This window comes from Syngnathus typhle, linkage group LG4 (assembly GCF_033458585.1).
Source record: "Syngnathus typhle isolate RoL2023-S1 ecotype Sweden linkage group LG4, RoL_Styp_1.0, whole genome shotgun sequence".
Taxonomy (NCBI): Eukaryota; Metazoa; Chordata; class Actinopteri; order Syngnathiformes; family Syngnathidae; genus Syngnathus; species Syngnathus typhle.
The window spans coordinates 16813070-16832166 of NC_083741.1; the positions used below are offsets into that span (position 1 = coordinate 16813070).

Genomic DNA, 19097 nt, shown 5'->3' on the forward strand with positions numbered 1-19097 from the left:
GGTGTCCTCAGCAAAAGGGACTTGTTACTATTTTCAACAGAGAATCCTCAAATGTTTGCGACCGTTTGTTTGTTGTTTCAGCGTGCGCATTTGTGTGTGTAGTTGCAGACATAAGCAATGGAAGTCCGACCTGCCAGCTTCGAGTGTGGTCATCACTTTTCACAATGAAGCCCGCTCCGCTCTGCTGCGCACTGTTGTCAGGTAGCCTACGTGAAAGCTTTTTTTGTTCCAGTTCCACGTGAGCATACTGGGATCTAAATTCAGTCCTCCTCTCTTTCTCATTCTCGCTTCAGCGTATTGAAGAAAAGTCCTGCTCACTTGATCAAAGAGATCGTCTTGGTTGATGACTACAGTGACAACCGTAAGTATGGCATGAATGCACACAACAGATGGGCCTAACATTATTCATTGATAATTTGATTCTGGCTGTGCCTAGAATGGAAATCATGACCACAATGACATGGGGCATAGCGAGAGTTTCCGCTTGCTGAGTTCAGAGTCTAAAAATGCAATTGTAAAAGCTGCAACTCATGGAAACAGCAACTCAAGACATGTTTTAGATCTTTGCATGCGTGTGTGCGGCTTATCGGTAGCTAATGCTGGCTTCTAAAACTAATCTGCTGTAACACGCAACTTTTTGGCTTTGACCCATGGTTGGATTATGGCCAGGGCTTAAAAGTGGTAGCCCTTCTTCTAAGTCATATGTCATCTTTAGCGATGAGCTTTGATGAACTAATGATTTCGGGTGTGGCATTCGAGTAGAGTGCCCTAATTGGCTGCAACGTAAAGATGCACTAATGATCTCCTATCAATTAATACAACTAGAACAACATGACAGCTATGCAAAATTGAGATTCAACCATGCACTGACACGAGCTTTGCACACCACATTGAAACAGATATTTAAAAGACTTAACCGTTGATGAATTGGTTTATTTTCGCCATCACTGGTCAAGAATGTTTTGCCAAATGTCCATCCCTACAAAACAACACATGCGTTTCTGATTCCAGTGTATAAAAGAACTTTTGTAAATTTGTTGCAGCGGAGGACGGAGCGCTGCTGGGCAAGATCGAGAAAGTCCGCGTGCTGAGAAACGACCGCAGAGAAGGTAATTAGAGGAAGAGAAGAATGTTTTCTTTTTTTTTTTTTTCTCCCCCCCAAATCTCGGAACAACCTTCTGGGTGCTGCGCTCGCTTTGATATGGAGCGACAACCTACGGCTCAGGATAGAGACGTTCTGTTCTGGAGAAGTATTGCGCCTGTGGTTCTTTTTAACCAAGTTTTCTTTCAGGACTGATGCGCTCGAGGGTTCGTGGCGCAGATGCTGCCACAGCGCCAGTTCTCACCTTCCTGGACTCTCACTGTGAATGTAATGACCACTGGCTTGAGCCGCTGCTGGAGAGAGTAGCTGAGGTACGTGCGTACACACTCGAATACCAACCATGTGCTCAAGAGGAAATTCACACTCGAGCAAAGGAAATTGCTGGTTGGTCAGCCATTGAAGCACTAGGGAGTGACTTACTGACAATCAAAAAGGGATTCATTGCACAGAAAAAATATATATATATATATGTGTGTGTGTGTGTGTGTGTGTTTGTGTGTATATATATATATATTTTTTTCCCCCCTCATGAATTCATTGTTGTCCAGAAGCCTATCAAGAATTTCATTTGCAATGTCCTTGTTCTGTTTGGAAACAAAAGATGGTCGGTGGGTTGCTTGCGAGTGCCATGCATTCCTTTTTTGATGACTTAAAACTGACTTATTCATTTTTCATTCCTCCCTCTCCTACTGGTATTTTGATATCACAAACTACTCTCAGTATGATGAAGTAACATTCTCTCTGTTACTAATCCAAACTACTACAACAATAATAAATAATATTTTCACGGGTACCAATTGAGACCTACTAAGCCGTACCAATACATACAGTATTGTAGCTTAAAAGAAAAGCGTGGGGAGTCTCCGATGTCGACTTGTATGAACACAGTCAATGTATGGGGCTATCGTCGCCAACAGCACCTGGAATATCTTCCAAAAAAATCTACTATAAAAGAAACCTGCCCTGAATGAACTAAAATTATTTCTTTGCTTTTATATTGTTTAAAGACTTGACATTTGCAAGTGGTGTTCAAGTGATAATACACTTTCTATTGTTGGTTGAATGGGTGCCAAATCGTATCATTTGGCCTACTTTCAGGCAGCTGTCTCCACTTTTAGGAGAAAAAGTAAAAATACACTCTCCCTGCCACCAAACGCTCTCAAAATGTCACCAACACACTGGAATAATTTCAGGGTGGAAGTGTTTTTGTTTCCTTGCTGCCTCTCACTATTTTAAAAATACACAGCATCATAGCACTGCCAATTGCTTCATCGCATAGTGTGCTTCTTTATATCGGCGGAAAGGTTGTTTTTCTGTCCTTCTCTCAAAGAGGTCAGAGGTCATGCATGCACCCACCGAGCTGGCTGGCTGGCAGTCAGTGTCATGTTGAGCTAGCACGTGGTCTCAATAAGGTTTTGGCCCTCGTATTCTGTAGCGCAAACCGCTTCAGAATTTTTTGTGTTTATAGTATGTGATTTATTTTAATAGTTGATTTGTAGTGTTGTGCAAATTATTTTGCAGAGAAAATGGGCTAAGCTAAAAGTGAATTGAGCCTCATTAGAAATGAATTGGCTGTTTGAAGGGAGGTTATTAAGAAAAGGCATGACAAAAATATTTTATTATGGAGCTAAATCATCATCCGAAGTAAGTGTTCATGTTTTAACAATTATATGAAAAATGTATCTGTTAGATTTTGTCTTACAAGTCGTAAAGGATTTTTTCCATCCCTTTAGTTACTGATTTATTCCCTTTCACAGAATACCCTCAATTATTTCCTTTAACAACATGAAAACATTACGTAACAAGGAGTCTCGCTCATGTTTAGTTTAAGGCTACAAACAAATTGAAATTGAATGAACTGTGAACTCTGCCTTATGCAACAAAGTCGTACGCCATTTTTCTCAACTCAGTTCCTCACAACTTGACGAGAGTCTATACAGAATGACTCACGTGGGATCGTTTCTATTGTTCTCTGTCCACTTGTGCAACCATTGTGCAATGTTTGTTTATCCGCGGCGTGCATTGGTAAAGAAAACGTTACCTACTCACCAAAGAAAGAGTTTGTACCTAACGGCGTATTGATGATCATTGACATCCATCATTGTCTGTGAAGTACAGCCAGAATGTTGCAATCGTTTCCTCTCTCTCTCTCCCCTTTTTCCCAGGATAAGACCAGAGTGGTTTCTCCCATCATTGATGTCATCAACATGGACAACTTTCAGTATGTGGGAGCCTCGGCTGATCTCAAAGGAGGTAGAGTACACGATTGGAGAGGATCGAGCAAGCGTGACCTCAATGAGGAAACATTTGATGCGTTGGATGTCGAGTGTACTTCAGTTGCGCCGATAACGGTACCTCAAAATGTTGTTCAACACACTTATTCTGCTGACGAAGGAAACGAAAAGAACTCGGAGGCCAAAATAAAAATGACGGCGAATTATTTCATACTCAATTTATCGCAACCAAACGAATGCATTATATGCGTGTAGGTTTCGACTGGAATTTGGTGTTTAAATGGGATTACATGACGTTGGACCAGAGACGAGCAAGACAAGGCAACCCGATCGCTCCCATAAAGTAAGACGGAACACTTCGAAACTCTCTGTATAACATTCTGATGACAAACTACTAAAATAATTTCTTTCCTTTGATTGCCCCCACCTCCATACAGGACTCCCATGATAGCAGGAGGCCTGTTTGTCATGGATAAGGATTACTTTGAGCTTTTGGGGAAATATGACATGATGATGGATGTATGGGGAGGAGAAAATCTGGGTGAGTGCAGCTAATGCTAATGTCAGTCTTAGACAGTTTAAGTGCAGCTTCAAGTCGATAGACTAATGAAGCTTGTTAAAAAACCTTTTGCCTGCTTTTTAGGACTGAGTTCTCTTACAAATGCTTTGGAGACAAAAGTATTGGGCCGCACGCGAAATATTTTCTGGGATAGGTCCCTCATTCGCAGCTGTTAAGGCTTCCTTCCCTCTGGGGAAGATTTGATACTGTTTGGTTCACATTTTCTTTTATAGTTCATTCCGAAGCATATTGCCATCAAGTCTTCCTCCCTTTTAATTTCTCTCAAATGAAGTTAGGAATCTGTCTCAAACGTCAGACAGACGCATTCTCCTCTGATGGGATATTTAATGAAGTGAGATTGCCAATTCACACATTTATTTGATCACCTATTGAGATGAATAGAATGTCGGCGATGGAGCCCGACACTGCCGCAGCGCTGAAGACATTTATGAGGCGCTGATAGCTCGAGCAATATTCCACCGTTTGTTTATGGGCCCGCCTGTGCTGTGTTTTCAGAGATCTCATTCCGCGTGTGGCAGTGCGGCGGAAGTCTGGAAATCATCCCATGCAGCCGAGTCGGGCACGTTTTCAGGAAGCAACACCCTTATACCTTCCCTGGTGGTAGCGGGACTGTCTTTGCAAGGTGACACGCACACACACGGAGCTCCCAACTAGCAATTACAGCGCCTCCCTTTAATGACCGTCATTACGACCTTACAGGCAGTCAACATTGTAGTGTCGGGGAGTGACTATTAGTCGTTAATGTTTAGCTGCCGAAGACCAACATTCAATTACGCTCTTAATATTCACCGGTAACATGTTCACCCACCCACATTAGATAGTCGTTAAGATTTTCTCATCTCATTAGATGAGTGCAATGAATTGTGCAACTAAGGCAGCGTCAGTGTGTTGCACACTATGCAAAGTGAGACTTTTTATCTTCCGTTCAGTTCGGCCTAGATTGCTTCAAAGTCAGCTACAGTACAAAAGGGTATTCAATATGTTTGTTAAAAAAAAAAAATTCCCCTGATCAACTAATTCATTAGTCATTCACGCTCTTGTACCGGAGCGGTGGTTCACATTCACACTCTGAAAGGTGCTGTCTTAAAAAAAAAAAGGGATTTTCAAGGAGTTTTAGACAGCGAGTGTGAGAAGCTTCCCATCGCACTCCCTGCAAGTTGTCTTAACACATTTTTTTTATTTTTTTTTCATTACAGACTGTCGGGTTTAGTTGTCTCCGCCTCATTTCACCACAGCCGACTAGGTTTCTTTCCGCACCATGACTCCCGTAGCAAATGTTTTGGCAATTTAACATCTCACCGGGCGTCAATGAAAATCATGGCCCATCATGTTTAACCTTCCTGTTGCCCTGCGTTGTCTCACAACTATCCTGTGTTGTCCGTGGTGGCCTGAGAAGAATAACTAACGATAGCTGTAGATGCAGCTTTTCTGTTGAGGCTGCTGAATCTTTTAGAGTAAGTGTTGTGGAAAAACAAATCCAAATAAAGTGCAGAGCACACGCCTAAGGTGAATCTAGTGATGCTCGCTTGTGAAAGTACAAGGGCTCATGCAATAATGAAATTGTGTGACACCATGCATGACGGGGAATCCATTGCATATGAAATGGATCTCAAAAGGCCAGAGAAAAAGCAAGTAATGAATCATTTGAGGCTCACTGAATTCAGTTTGCATATTATGCTCATGTTTTGCTTGATGTCATGCATAAGGTGGGTTGAAATAGGAAATTTTGGAGCTACATTTAGAGGTATATTTTTGGTCACTTTGGTTGAAGCACAGCATCTTAATTTTTAACGCCTTGATATTTTCAGCTACTGGCGTTAATCACTAGATAAATCCCGCAGCTCAACAAGCCCAAAAAAAAAAAATAAGAAGATGTTATGGAAGTTATGAAAAATGACAGAGCGTATGGTGTAGCTCAGTCATTCCAATATGCCTGGCAGCTGCTTAACATTGATGAAAAGGCCAGACGCTCTCTTCGTGTCTGCTGGTGGCCACCAAAGGGAAGCCGCGAGACGGCCCGAGCTGATGACAGTTTGCTTAATCTTCCGGTCGCACTCATATAGCGAGATTGTCCTGGCATGTTGCAACGAGGCCAATCATTGGCCCAGAAATGCGGTTTCCATCATCTCTTCTGCTCGGATGCACATGCGTTAGGAGGAGCGTGTTCGGATATCATCTTTGGAAAAAAAAATCACATCATGCATGAAGTTATCCTCAAATGAACTCCTGTTTAAATATTAAAGTGCATCTGGTGTGGCCCCTCCAGACGTAGAGAATCCTAAGTGACTTGCATTCACTATGGCCGTACTTGAAAAAAGTCTCAGATGGTGGCTTGGAATCCTTTACTTCCACGCAAACGTGTTACTTTAGTGCCCTTCAAAAATCTATCGCTAGTCTTTAATCAGAACTAATGGCGACACAAGGGGATTTCCAATAATGCCGGTTTATTTATTATTCCTTCGTAAGCAGCTATATTATGAGATGAAAGCCAGACTTGGAATTTTGTAGCATAGGCTGTAAAACTAAATGACCATATGTATCATCCACAGTGTAGCTCTGCTGCCATTACTGTGGATCCGGCTGACTCAGTCTTTAACAGCTGTCTGTGACATCATTAGAAAAGAATGTAAATATAGCAAAAGAGCTCCAGGCTGCGAGTCAACACTTTGCTTTGCTTGGCAACCTACGCCAGAGCGGTAACTCGAGAAATAAACGCACGACCCCACTTGACTGTCCAAACAGAGGAATGGTGCCCTTGGATGTTCTGTTAAGATGCATACATAAAACAATCAGTCAATGTTTTTTAATCTTCTTTTTCTCTTTGCATTTTTCTCGCCATCTCAGGAACACCAGGAGAGCTGCTGAAGTGTGGATGGACGAGTTCAAAAACTTCTACTACGCCGCCGTTCCCTCGGCAAGAAATGTGCCCTATGGAAAGTAAGAGCACATAACCTTTTTAAAGCGGAATACTAATAAGCACCTTTGCACATTTGTGCGGCGGCCGACAGAGTTGAATTGCTCTTGAGAAGTGTGCTAATTTTATTTCAAAGCCTGATGAAAATAGGAGATTGATTTTTCAGGGCAAACTTACTGCAATTAAACAACATTGCCCATTTTTGCCAGTTGATGGTGCAAGTGAAATGTCACTCCAGTCTGTGACCGTACAGAGCCATCCACATGTCGCTAGCACCAGTGTCACCCTACCACCATGGGAGATTTAAAAAAAGAAGGAAAAAAACCACCTTCAGCCTTAGCTTGTACGTTATATTAATTTGGGTCACCAAGATCAGAACTGAGACAGTGCGTTAATGACTTGTACATTGTGACGCCTACATTTGTATTTAATTTTCTAGTAGAAAAGTCAATTAGCGGTCAAATCCCATGTCCAATTTAGTCCAAAATTGTACTGTCAACTATTTGTTCTAAAAACGTTTCTCTTTGCTACATTTTATTGACTTGTATCCCCCAAAAAGTTCTTTATCTGACTTTGATCGGATTAAGATCCTAAAATGTAAACATTCACATTAACTCACATTAAGTTGCAATTATTTTTTTTTGTCTCCCCATGGTCAATCCGCTCATTCCGAATCATAATAATTTTAGGGGCAATTCTTCTGATTTCGTTTGTGGGTCAGCAAATTTACACAGCAAAACTCCTCCAGAGAGAAATATTTTGTGACGTTTTCGGAACATTGTTGTCATATCTCCCCCGTTTTATGCTCGTTTCCTCTGCTGCAGTCACGCCGTGGGGCCTCTCTCGTCCTTCTCATCACTTATATAATTGAATCCGTTTTCACCGTGAGTGACAAGCCTCTCATCCTCTCTGCTTGTCTCCCTCAGCATCCAGAGTCGTTTAGATATGAAGAAGCGTTTAGCCTGTAAGCCCTTTAAATGGTACCTGGAGAATGTCTACCCTGAGCTGCGGTAAGATGATGACTGTATTTCATTTGATATGCATGAATGTGTCCTACGGCGTTTAATAACTGTACGTCAGTCACCCGCGACCTCGCGGTTCATGGTTTGTGCTTCCGCTTTATTTGTATATCATTCCTTCAACTCCATTTAAATATTTGTGCTTGTGTGAATAGTGTCCCAGACCACCAAGACATTGCATTCGGGGCCTTGCAGCAGGGAGGAAACTGCCTCGACACGCTCGGACATTTTGCCGACGGCGTGGTGGGCGTTTACGAGTGCCACAACGCTGGCGGAAACCAGGTAGCGTTACCACGGCAACACACGCAGGTCAGCATGTCTAAACTTAGAGTCACCCGGGGGTCAAACGGTAGCACTGGCGCTTAGAGAAAGGAGGGGGTGTTTGACGTGAGTGATCGTCGCTTTTCTGTAATAAATGTCAACGTCATTTATTGGTTTAGCTTTTTTTTTTTAGCATGCAGTATTTTGAGCGTTGTCATTCCACACATTACGTACAGAAATCCCAATTTTTGAATGACACCGTCCGAAATGATCAATACGATCGGTTATAATTTGCAGTGGTATTGAAGTGCATTTTGTCACCACCCTCAGTATCATGAAGTGCAATTTTGCACTACTGCAAACGATATCTACTGTAATATGAGCCGAGCACTCCAATTAAAGAGTTCCCACACATCCACTCCACCACCCAGTCATTAACCCATTTCAATTTCATCAACTTTAGATGTGCACCATTTTGCACACTTGTGACCTATTTATTGCATTTTAATTTTACATTTCATTCGGTAGCCATTTAGATATGCACCATTTTGCACACTTGTGACCTATTTATTGCATTTTAATTTTACATTTCATTCGGTAGCCTGCGGCTACATGAGATTCTGACGATTAACGCCCTTCTTTTTCCTCCACATTTTAATCGTATGAAATGAATATCGTTACTCTCTAACAGAGGTATTACGTTGTGGTGGATCTCATAAAATTGTTAATGTTGCCCGTGAGCTAGAGGGATCATTTCATAATGCAATACTGACTCAACCTTTGTGGTATTATTCTGTTTTCAATGCCTCGGCTTCATAATTAGAGTTGGCGATGGCAGCAATTATTTTAAGTGGGAGGGAAATGCGTCATTTGCTCATAGTGTTGATTATGACTGTAATTAAATCAGCAATTTATTTATTTATTTATTTTTGGTGAAAGGAGTGGGCCCTGACGAAAGATAAATCAGTCAAACACATGGACTTGTGTCTGACAGTGGTGGAAAGAACGGCCGGCTCCCTCATCAAACTGCAAGGCTGTCGAGACAATGACAGCAGACAGGTATACTGGCGTCGAAATGTTACAACACATCCCAAAAAAGATAAAAGCCACTACCGACGGGCCGAATGATTTATTCATTGTGTAATTATGTTGAACTAAATTTGACGTTCGGCAAATCATACTTGGCTCATCTGTAAAATTCTAACGTGATAGCCTTTGCATCTTCAGTTAAAGAACACCCTGCACTTTCTCTGCCTTGTATGAACAGAAGTGGGAGCAAATTGAGTCCAACTCGAAGCTTCGTCACGTGGGCAGTAACCTGTGTCTTGACAGCCGCAGTGCCCGCATGGGTGGGCTCACTGTGGAGGTGTGCAGCCCCAACTTGAGCCAGCAGTGGAAGTTCACCCTGAATTTACAATCCTAGGGGACAACATGGCCGCCACTAGACATCACCGCGATGCTCTGCTAAGAGCATTACACACCAACTAACTTTACGATGAAGTAAATGTCAACTGGAGGAGAAAGACAAACATGATGGATGGATGAATGGGTCCATCTTACTCCTCCTCAGGGGTATGAGGTCATTTCTACACCACCACTCCACCCCCTCCTCCGACTTAAAGACTGGCGGAGGGCCTTGTAGACCTTAAACAGGAAACTGACCATATTTAGTGGGAGGAACAGTGCTGGTGACACTGATGAGGGTAATGACGATGATGAGCAGGATAAAAGTGAAGGCTTTCCATCCAACTACTACATACCTCAGTGTTTTTCTCATTGATGGTTCGGGAGGCAAAATAACGTGGATTCTTCGAGTCGTTTGTTTTCTTGAATGCTGGTGGAAATCAACTTGAGTGTTTTTATTTTGTAATTATTTTCTTTGGAATATTTTAATTACTGTTAATTTGTGGAGGTTTGCAGGAGCTTTTTTTTCTTTTTCTTTTTGAAAACAAAAACAAGATTTTCCAAACCGAGCCAGAACTATTGATTTGGAGGAAAACAATGTTGAATATTTTTTCCCCCCGTATATTGAAACTTTTCGGTTTACAGGATCAGCAGAGAGGAGGTGGATGGAATTTCTTCTTTTTTTTTTTTTTCTTCTAATCTTTTTTTTCCTCCCACAAAAGTTGAAGAGAAGATTTCCCCACAACACGCAACAAAGCTCTGGAGGAATTCTCCGAGAATATGGAGTTGAGGAAATCTGCTCTCCTCAGGCTGTAGCACTGGCTGCTGCACTTTAGTATCATTCGTTTTTGTCTTTAAAGCAGCAACACACCACAAAGCTCTTAGCAGCCATTTTTGTTTACTTTCTCTCTTAAGCAAATTGGGGAAAAAACTGCAAGGACAATGAACACTAGAGGATTGATGTATTTTCTTTACTCTTGCTGCTCTTCGGCTACTCCCTCGGGAGCGCCTCCGTTTTATACAATGTCTGTTTGCATTGTGATTTTATTTTGCCCAGCACATCAGAGTGAGTTTGTGTTATTTACTGTTGCCGCGGTTTCTCCCAAGAGGCAATGGGAATAAATAGTGCAACTTGTATTATCACCACCAACTCTTATTAGTTTCTCAAGGGTAGGTCTGACCTGAAGCGCCACACTTGGTAAAATGTGTTTGTCCAATTGATATATTCTATCCCACAGGCACAGGGGAAAGTAAACCACAACTGCAGTTGCATCAATATGAAGTTATTATTTGGGTCAAATTCTCTTTGTGGCAGTACGGTCACTCTCAACATGCGACTAACGTTTTGGGTGAAGTTACTACAAATCGGATTCAGTGTTGTTAAAAAGAATTAATGGTTTAAGTTACCCTGACTGTTAATAGAACTTTTGTCCAATTATTGTTTATGGTACATAAAATATTATTGCTGTCCGATGGCACCACGAAGCATTAAATTAAGAACACAAATAACAACTTAAGTACCCGAAGTAAATGCAATACTGTGTTTTCTGGTTAATGTTTTTAAATGAATTGAACATTGAAATAGTGCATTGTTAAAGGTGTTTTTTTGTTGTTGCAAAAACGACGCTCCCCAGAAAAGTGGGAATGTTGGGCTCTTGCTAACCTCATTGGTTAGATAGTGCCACACTTTAGGGTGCATGCAGGAGAATAATCTTTTGAATGTCATCTAAACACTATTAAGTCAATTCACATGGTTGCCCTCAGACACCAATGCTGGTGTATCATAAACAATTATCTGCAAAAGCTGTAATAGTACATCTACATTCACAAATAATGAAACCAAAAATATTTGTTTTAATACTATTTATTTAATTTCTTTGGCTTCTTCTCCACCCATGCTTTCTTTCTTTCCTTTTTTTTTATTTTTATATATGACTTTTTTTCAAATGGCGGTTTTGTCTGTTGTCCGTCTTGGGCTATTTTTACTCCGTGTCTTTTCCTTTGTCTTAAACTAAAGTTGAAGCCACCAGGCTGACACTGCAGCTGCTCGCAGGGCCTATCCTGACACTTGATAGGCTTCTGCGCTGGACTGCCAGTACCTGTGAGTTCCAGGGGCAGACACAGAAGTTGCTTATGAGGAGAGAGAGAGAGAGAGAGCCCTGTTGCCATGGTCACTGTACTGTACTACTCAGAAGACCCAAATGTTAGTTAATTTGGAAGTTTGAAACTCAGATGATGTTTTGAGGGAGCTATTGTGTTTGGATAGATACAAAACAAAGGTAAATTTGTGTTTATTTAGAATTTAAGAATCAGCATTCTGGACTACCAGTGGGGTCAAATACTCTAAAGGCAGTCACTATTCATTATTGTGTTGTCTTGGCACTTCCTAACAAAATATTATAAAACTGAAAGTGTAGCTTTTATGTTGCCAGTTTTCATTATTGTGCAGCTTTCTTCAAGTTACATTTATAATTCTTCCAAGTGTTGTACTGACTGCATAGAATCCAATTTACTAAAGAATAGAAAGATGTTTGTTTGGTGTAGAGCGCCCTCTACTGTCACTTTGTAGCAACTAAGTTCAAAATGATATTCTCTAAACCGGGTGAGGAACCTGCATCCCGTGGGCCATGGACTGCCCCCGGGAGGTATAATTTGGTGTTATGCACTTCTAAAACCATGTTTGGTTGCCTCATATTTTGTCATAAAAATAATATTGTCCTCTGAGGATTTTTTCTCCCAAAACTGAAATGGGCCTTGTCAAGAAAATGGTTCCCTGCCCTGCCCTATTATGAGCGACCAAAGAGTTTCAGGCTTCATTATTATTAGCTGTTGCTTCTATGACCTGTTCATCCAGTTGGAACCAAACTGCACATATCTAAGTTACCATGGCAACACAGTCATCTATTCTTTTCTAACCAAAACCATTTAATCCAATGCCGTTTCTTTAAAAAGACAACACAATCCCATTGATTGGATGATTGAATGTTTACATCTTCAGCACACCGTGCCAACAGTTCTCCCTGTTTTTTTTTGTTTTTTTTTTAAGAGAACAGTATAGCGGGATGTTTTTCACAGGGTATATACCGCTCAGCTTTCTGATTTAATGTCTTAACATTTGTGACAAGGACATCCAAAGCATGTTTGAAATGATTCATAGTTGAATTGAATTTTGTGGACAAAAGAAAGGTGTAAAACTCAAGTTTCAGATTCATTTGTCATTTTGATTCCTAGCATTATTGCAAAAGCCTACTTTAGATTACCACCCATTTTACGTTCATAGTCTTTAGGTATTAAAATATGAATTCGGGTCAGAATGTGTGTCACAAGTCTCAACAACTGATGATGACAAAAAATCAAAGGACGTGAACTTAATGCTTTGTGGCCCGTGTGCAAAAGTGTATATTTTTGTATATAGTACCTACATCCAAATGTGTGTACATGATGTACATAAATGAACAGTGTATTCAGCCCCAGGTTGCTAGCAGGTTTTGTTTTTGTCACACTGTGCAGCGCTTTTAACTGTTTCCTCTTTTATAGACATTGCAAACTTTGAATGAGGAGAGATGATTAACTTAAATAAATGCATTTATATAGAAAAAATTAACAAATTCAAGTATTTTGCTGTGCGTCCTTTATCTTATGATGGTCACTTTGGCATGACACGAATTTCTACTGGTTTGTTTTTACTGGGTCTCGAGATTCGGGCTGACCCATCATGAAATGCATTGGTTGCTGTGCCATTTCTGTATTGACTTCATCCTATTTTTTCTTGTAGTTTATTTCTTTGTTATATTAAGCACTCAAAGATAAGTTCAGTGTATTAGAATTCAAATAGGAGACAACGTCAACATTTAAAGGACTGTAATGAAGGAATTCCATTGTCCCTGATGAGGCTGCAGGGCCTAGTCTATGCATTCCCTACAATTTAACTAATTCTAGCCTCAAGCGCAAAATTCTGAATATTGCAACCTGCAGAGTCCAGCAGGGAACAGGACTCGGCCCGTTCCTCTTCATATGGATCATTTTCATCTAATTTGATTAATAACGACACCGGCAATTGAAAATGTGTATTTTGTCCTATATTTAGCATTACTTATGCCACCTTTATCATATACAGTATTTGCCATGCTGAAACAGGCATGCTTGAAATCCTATTTTCAAAAAGCTAGTCATTTGACATTTTAGGGCATAATTATAAAGACAATCAAGAGATTGGCACTCCAATGGAAATTTCGTCTGTTCTGTTTTATATATAATTGGCACCTCGTTTAATGTGCCTTTTTTTTGGGTGGCAGCACTTTGAATAGAGTAAAAGTAATAGTTGTCTATTGTCATTTGTCCACCAGAGGGCGGGGGTGAGCGCAGCTCACGTAATGCGCCGTAGAAGAAGAAGAAGAAGAAGCTTTACCACAAACCTGGAGCTGATCCCAGTAGAGTCAGTCACAGGGAGTACACAGTGGTAAAGCTTCCAGGGAACCATGAAGAACGAAGGGATAGAAGGGACGGAGCTGTTCGTTAGCCCTGACAGTGGCCGAGGTCTGCGGGCATTGAGACACTTCGCGGTGGGGGAGTTGGTGTTCGCCTGTCCAGCTTACTCGTACGTGCTGACTGAGAGTGAGCGAGGAGCGCACTGCGAGCACTGTTTCACCAGGTAAAAATGAATCAGCATTTATTGTCATTGGGAATAATTATTTAAAATTAATCCCCTTGTCAAAAGTTATCCATGTGTTCATGTCAACGTAGGCTAGGTTACAATTTCAACCTCTGGACGCCCACCTAGCTCCATTAAATGGGTCAGTGCGCAACATTCATCACTGCAGATATTATTGGACGCACGCGTGGTCTGTACAATAAATTCCGTTCAGACTTAAACTGACCTGACTTAGACAAGCTCTCATTCATTAGGCCCTAATCAATCTTTTCTAGCAACTTATTTGTTCCCATGGTGCTCACTGATCTCTTGTAAAAACTTATTTGAGCAAGAATTGGCTATTATTAGGCTATGAAGGTGTTACTTTTCTTGTACACCTTGTGCAAATCAAGTCTGGTGACTAATTAATTTTTTTTTTTTTTAAAGTGTGTATTTTGAGCAAAAACAGAGGCAACGTATACATTTTAGTTACACAGTATTGTCTTTTCATTTAAATCCTCTTACTGCTTCCCACACATACATGACGCACATATGCTCCATTAATTTTTATGGAGCAGTGAAAGGTTACAGTGCTAAATATAGCTGCCCATGCCTCCCCTTAGTGGAGGAGAAGAGAAGGCCAGGCCAGGGGTGTGTTGCACATTTTTGTCATTCTATTCACTTGAAATATTTAACAATAAAATCCCTAGAGAGTTGCAAAAGAAAGGTTTTAAAGAGATGTGTGTTTGTTTTTTTTACAGAAAAGAAGACCTTTTTAAATGTGGCAAATGTAAACAGGCCTACTATTGCGACATTGACTGCCAGGTAACCCCCTGCGCATATATTTCATGTGTCTTTATCGTGGAGTTGCTTATTGTAGTTGTGTATGCACGCAGAGAGGGGATTGGCCCATGCACAAGCTGGAGTGTATTGCCATGTGTGCCTACGGGGAAAACTGGTGTCCCTCAGAGACGGTCAGACTGGTAGCCCGAATTATTGTGAAACAGGTAGAGTGAAAGTGAGCTGCTCACTACCAAGATACGTATTAGGCTAGGGTATGAAAAAGACAACATGGCCGCCGACAGTATCCAAACAGCTGCATGTCACTGGAAATGTTTTGATGAAAACAGCTGACAGCGAAATAATATAATTGTGGGGTTTTTTTTAATTCATGTCTAGAGAGTCACGACAGAGCGCACACCGTCAGAAAGATTACTGCTGCTCAAAGAGTTCGAAGCACGTGAGTATGGTTGTGCTTGTCTGAAAACGTTGCCGTATGAACCCACCACTTTGCAGAGTTTCCCCCCTAAAAAAAGTTGGGTCATTTATTTGTGTAATCCTGCTCACAATCCAACCCACAATAGAGATAGCTGTACCTCTCGCCCTTGCACTCCTGAGCTTAGTGTAAGTAATTCAATGAGAATATTAAACATACACCAATTCTCCATAACCTACTTACCTTCAGCCGCAGTATAAAATCACTTCTGCCAATCGTGTTCTTAGTTACATCTACAAGCAGTTTTAGTTACAGTTAAATTGTGTTAGCGCTGTCTCGAGACTATTTGAGACTCCACTGTAGCCTCCGGGTCTTGTTCTCTCACTTTGTTTCACTCTAAATGTGCTGCATATTGGGACTTCAATCCCAAGACTCCCAATGCTGTAATTTCATGTTCTCTGCAAAGCCATACTTGTACTGTGGCTTCCTGTGAGGTTATGGCTCATGATGTTGTTAAATATCCACTCGCACTGTTATGTTTGTATGCTTATACACAGTATGTTGGAGGTTCATTTGTAGCTGCAATTTTCTTCCTCTTTCCCAGATTTAGACAAAATGGACAGCGAGAAGGACGAAATGAACCAGACAGACATCGCGGCCCTGCATCACTTTTACGGCAAACACATCAGCAATATCCCGGACAACCAGGCGCTCACTGAGCTCTTTGCTCAGGTTTGTTGCCTCGTTTACTCGTGCGTGGAGTATATTGTAAACATTGCATTTCTAAATGAATTCGATTCATTACCTAAAACAGAAAGGGATTTTATGCTGCTTTTTTTTAATCCATCTTGCGTCAAGTCATATGATTTGCCGCTATTGTGTTGTTGTCGATGCTTTGTGTGTAGGTGAATTGCAACGGCTTCACAATAGAGGATGAGGAGCTCTCACATTTGGGGTCAGCTGTTTTTCCAGAGTAAGTACGCTAATTCCATGCTACACATGCAAATAAAAGTGATGATGCAGGACTTGTTCCATATTTGGCAACAGAGCCTGACAGCTTAAAAAAAACAAAAGAGATGGTTCTGTGTTAAATCAAGTAGTCGTCCTTCCTTGGCTATTCTCCGCTGAATGTCCTGATGCGATTCCTCCCAGTGTAGCACTGATGAACCACAGCTGCAGCCCAAATGTCATTGTCACCTACAAAGGCACCGTGGCAGAAGTAAGAGCTGTCAAGGAGATCAGCCCCAGAGAGGAGGCAAGCATCTACTCACAGGCGTACTCCATCACATCTACCCAGAATGCAGTTCATTGACTGCTGTTTATTGTCTTTCCTTAGGTCTTTAACAGTTACATCGACTTGCTCTACCCCACAGAGGACCGAAAGGAAAGGTTGTTGGATTCCTACTTTTTTACGTGCCAGTGTACAGAGTGCACAACGGAGTCAAAGGTACGAGTGTCTGCCCACATTACGGATATCAAAACTCCACACAACCTTGTTTAAATAAGGTTTTGGATATTTCATTTAAAAAAATAAAAAAATGACACCCAGATAGATCGTTTGAATTTTTTCCCCCCCACCATTAAGGGGTATGATAGAAAGTCTTGTTGTGCTCTCTCTTGCTTCATAGGACAAAGAGAAGATGGAAATCCGCAAGATGAGCTCCGGAGCACCCGAGCCAGAAGAAATCCGAGCCATGGTCCGATACGCCAAAAATGTCATTGAGGAATTCCGGAGAGCAAAACATTACAAGAATATCCTTTTCCTTCATCGTCACATTTTTCCCATTTTGCTCGCTTAACTTCACTCGTGACTCCTTGACTTTCTGGCATGCCCGAGCGAGTTGCTGGAGATGTGTGAACTCAGCCAGGAGAAAATGGGCACCATATTTGCAGACACCAACGTCTACATGCTGCACATGATGTATCAGGCCATGGGCGTCTGCCTCTACATGCAGGACTGGGATGGAGCCATGAACTACGGCGAGAAGATCATACACCCATACAGGTAGAACCAATCTTTTTGGATATTTGTACTGAGAGCTGCTTACTGAGTTAGCTTCAAAAAGGCGGAGCTTGGTCTGCAGTGTACTGCAATGTTGTTTGTGAAAATCTTGCTATCAAACAGCTGAAGGGAGATCTCATCAGATACCGCCAGTGTACCTAATGAAGTGGCCGGTAATTTGATAGCGTTTCTCTCTGCAGTGTGCACTACCCGGCCTACTCTCTGAACGTGGCGTCCATGTATCTGAAGCTGGGTCGCTTGTATTTGGGGCTGGAGAAGAAGACACAAGGAGTCAAAGCTCTAAAGAAGGTATTAGAACAAACTCCGGGGCTGGTGTTGCACTGCGTTTGAATAAATGGCGGAGGTTTAAAAGCATCATGTGAATGTCATGTTTTCATGTGTGCAGGCACTGGCCATTATGGAGGTGGCTCATGGGAAAGATCACCATTATGTTGCAGAGGTCAAACGGGAACTCGAGGAGCAGAAATGAAAAGGGAATCGAGAAATGAGGAGAGGAAAGCACACAACCTGACTGCATGGTATGCGTCTTTTTTTTTTTTCAACATCGCCTTTGGAAACGATTTCTGAATTTTGTCTGAGGATGACTACAAGCGACTTCATCAGCTGTCTTGTCACTGGCACACTTAAAAGGAGAATGATTTCCAAAGATTTTATTTTTTGGTCGGTCATAGACCATTTTCTGTGGCTTTATTTCAGTCGAGAGGATTTTTCTGACTCCCCTTGGTCAAAACAGACGTCTCTTGTTACACTATCCTGATTTTTCTTGTGAGTGGCTGAACTATGCACCAACTGCAGCAGATGCACAATTACATATTTCACATCTTTAAAAAAGAAAAAGATCAATTACCAAGCATGCGTGTGTCTTGCTTCTTTAAATTATTTGGAATTTAACGACTGAGCATACAGCATCGGGGACTGTAGCAACAAAAGAGAAAATGCAAACAATTATTCATGTGTCAATACGTGTTTGGCTTGTGTCTGTCATGTTTGACTTGACTTTAAAAAAAAAAAAAAAATTGCAAGTTTTATAAGTTGTTGATGTTATTGGTGTTGTCTTTTTTTGTAAGATGAGGCTTGTTGACCAAAACCACCATGGGCTTCAGTGAACTATCTGCCCTGATCAAGCACAACATACCTGCACTACATCATGACAGGGAACACTCCTACATATGTTGAATAGAACATGTTAATTCAAACTGAGCTTCATCTTTGTGCAGTCAATATTTTCTGATACTGCTGTTGGAAGTGATCCTAAACAAATGTCCTTTGAGGGAATATTTACAGTAGATATGTAGAATATATGCATGGTATGTCTTTTTGCACTCACAAACTGGCTACTTTATCAAGCCACAACAAACAGTATTTAATGATTCATGATTATTTTTCTCTATCTTAATGTTTTTTTAAGCCAAGTATTGGGGCCGGGGGTCATTTTGTTGTAGTCCGCTTTTGTTTGCATTTTAACAATTACGTTGAGCTCTTGGCTTGGAAATGAAGGTTTGAGTTCATTTCTTTAACTCGAAATGAGTGATTTTGGAAATTGTTTTTGTGATATTTTTTCTGCACCTGATATGACTGGAACACAAAGAACATTTCACTTCTACTGTGCTTTAAAATGCACGATTCGCGTTGTATTCAAATGTGTAAACCAAAGAGATGCCGGCATGTTATCTGTAGCCTTTCCACTTTTTCTCTTGCAGCCATGGGTCCAGCT

At 41.2% G+C, this 19097-nt stretch overlaps 2 protein-coding genes across 4 annotated transcripts in view; both read left to right on the top strand.

Annotated features, from left to right (window-relative positions):
* galnt2 (UDP-N-acetyl-alpha-D-galactosamine:polypeptide N-acetylgalactosaminyltransferase 2) overlaps positions 1-13127 on the top strand; it is a 36705-nt gene extending 23578 nt beyond the window's left edge. For 2 of the 3 annotated variants that reach the window (XM_061276236.1, XM_061276238.1), the window contains exons 4-16: positions 103-201; positions 294-361; positions 1044-1109; positions 1292-1413; positions 3268-3355; positions 3592-3679; positions 3774-3877; positions 4412-4538; positions 6761-6853; positions 7757-7840; positions 8005-8158; positions 9050-9169; positions 9378-13127. In XM_061276236.1, coding sequence (XP_061132220.1) covers positions 103-201; positions 294-361; positions 1044-1109; positions 1292-1413; positions 3268-3355; positions 3592-3679; positions 3774-3877; positions 4412-4538; positions 6761-6853; positions 7757-7840; positions 8005-8158; positions 9050-9169; positions 9378-9533 — 1369 coding nt within the window. In that variant the 3' untranslated portion in view covers positions 9534-13127. The remainder of the gene's footprint in view (positions 1-102; positions 202-293; positions 362-1043; positions 1110-1291; positions 1414-3267; positions 3356-3591; positions 3680-3773; positions 3878-4411; positions 4539-6760; positions 6854-7756; positions 7841-8004; positions 8159-9049; positions 9170-9377) is intronic. The other variant, XM_061276237.1, reaches the window with a different exon arrangement.
* Positions 13128-13880: 753 nt separating this feature from the next.
* Positions 13881-18220, top strand: smyd2a (SET and MYND domain containing 2a). The gene is made up of 12 exons (XM_061276240.1): positions 13881-14165; positions 14906-14969; positions 15041-15151; positions 15324-15384; positions 15965-16092; positions 16266-16333; positions 16513-16615; positions 16697-16807; positions 16989-17112; positions 17191-17365; positions 17563-17671; positions 17769-18220. Exons 1-12 carry the CDS (start codon positions 13993-13995, stop codon positions 17850-17852), a joined length of 1311 nt encoding a protein of 436 aa, XP_061132224.1. The 5' UTR covers positions 13881-13992; the 3' UTR covers positions 17853-18220.
* The last annotated feature ends 877 nt before the right edge of the window (positions 18221-19097 follow it).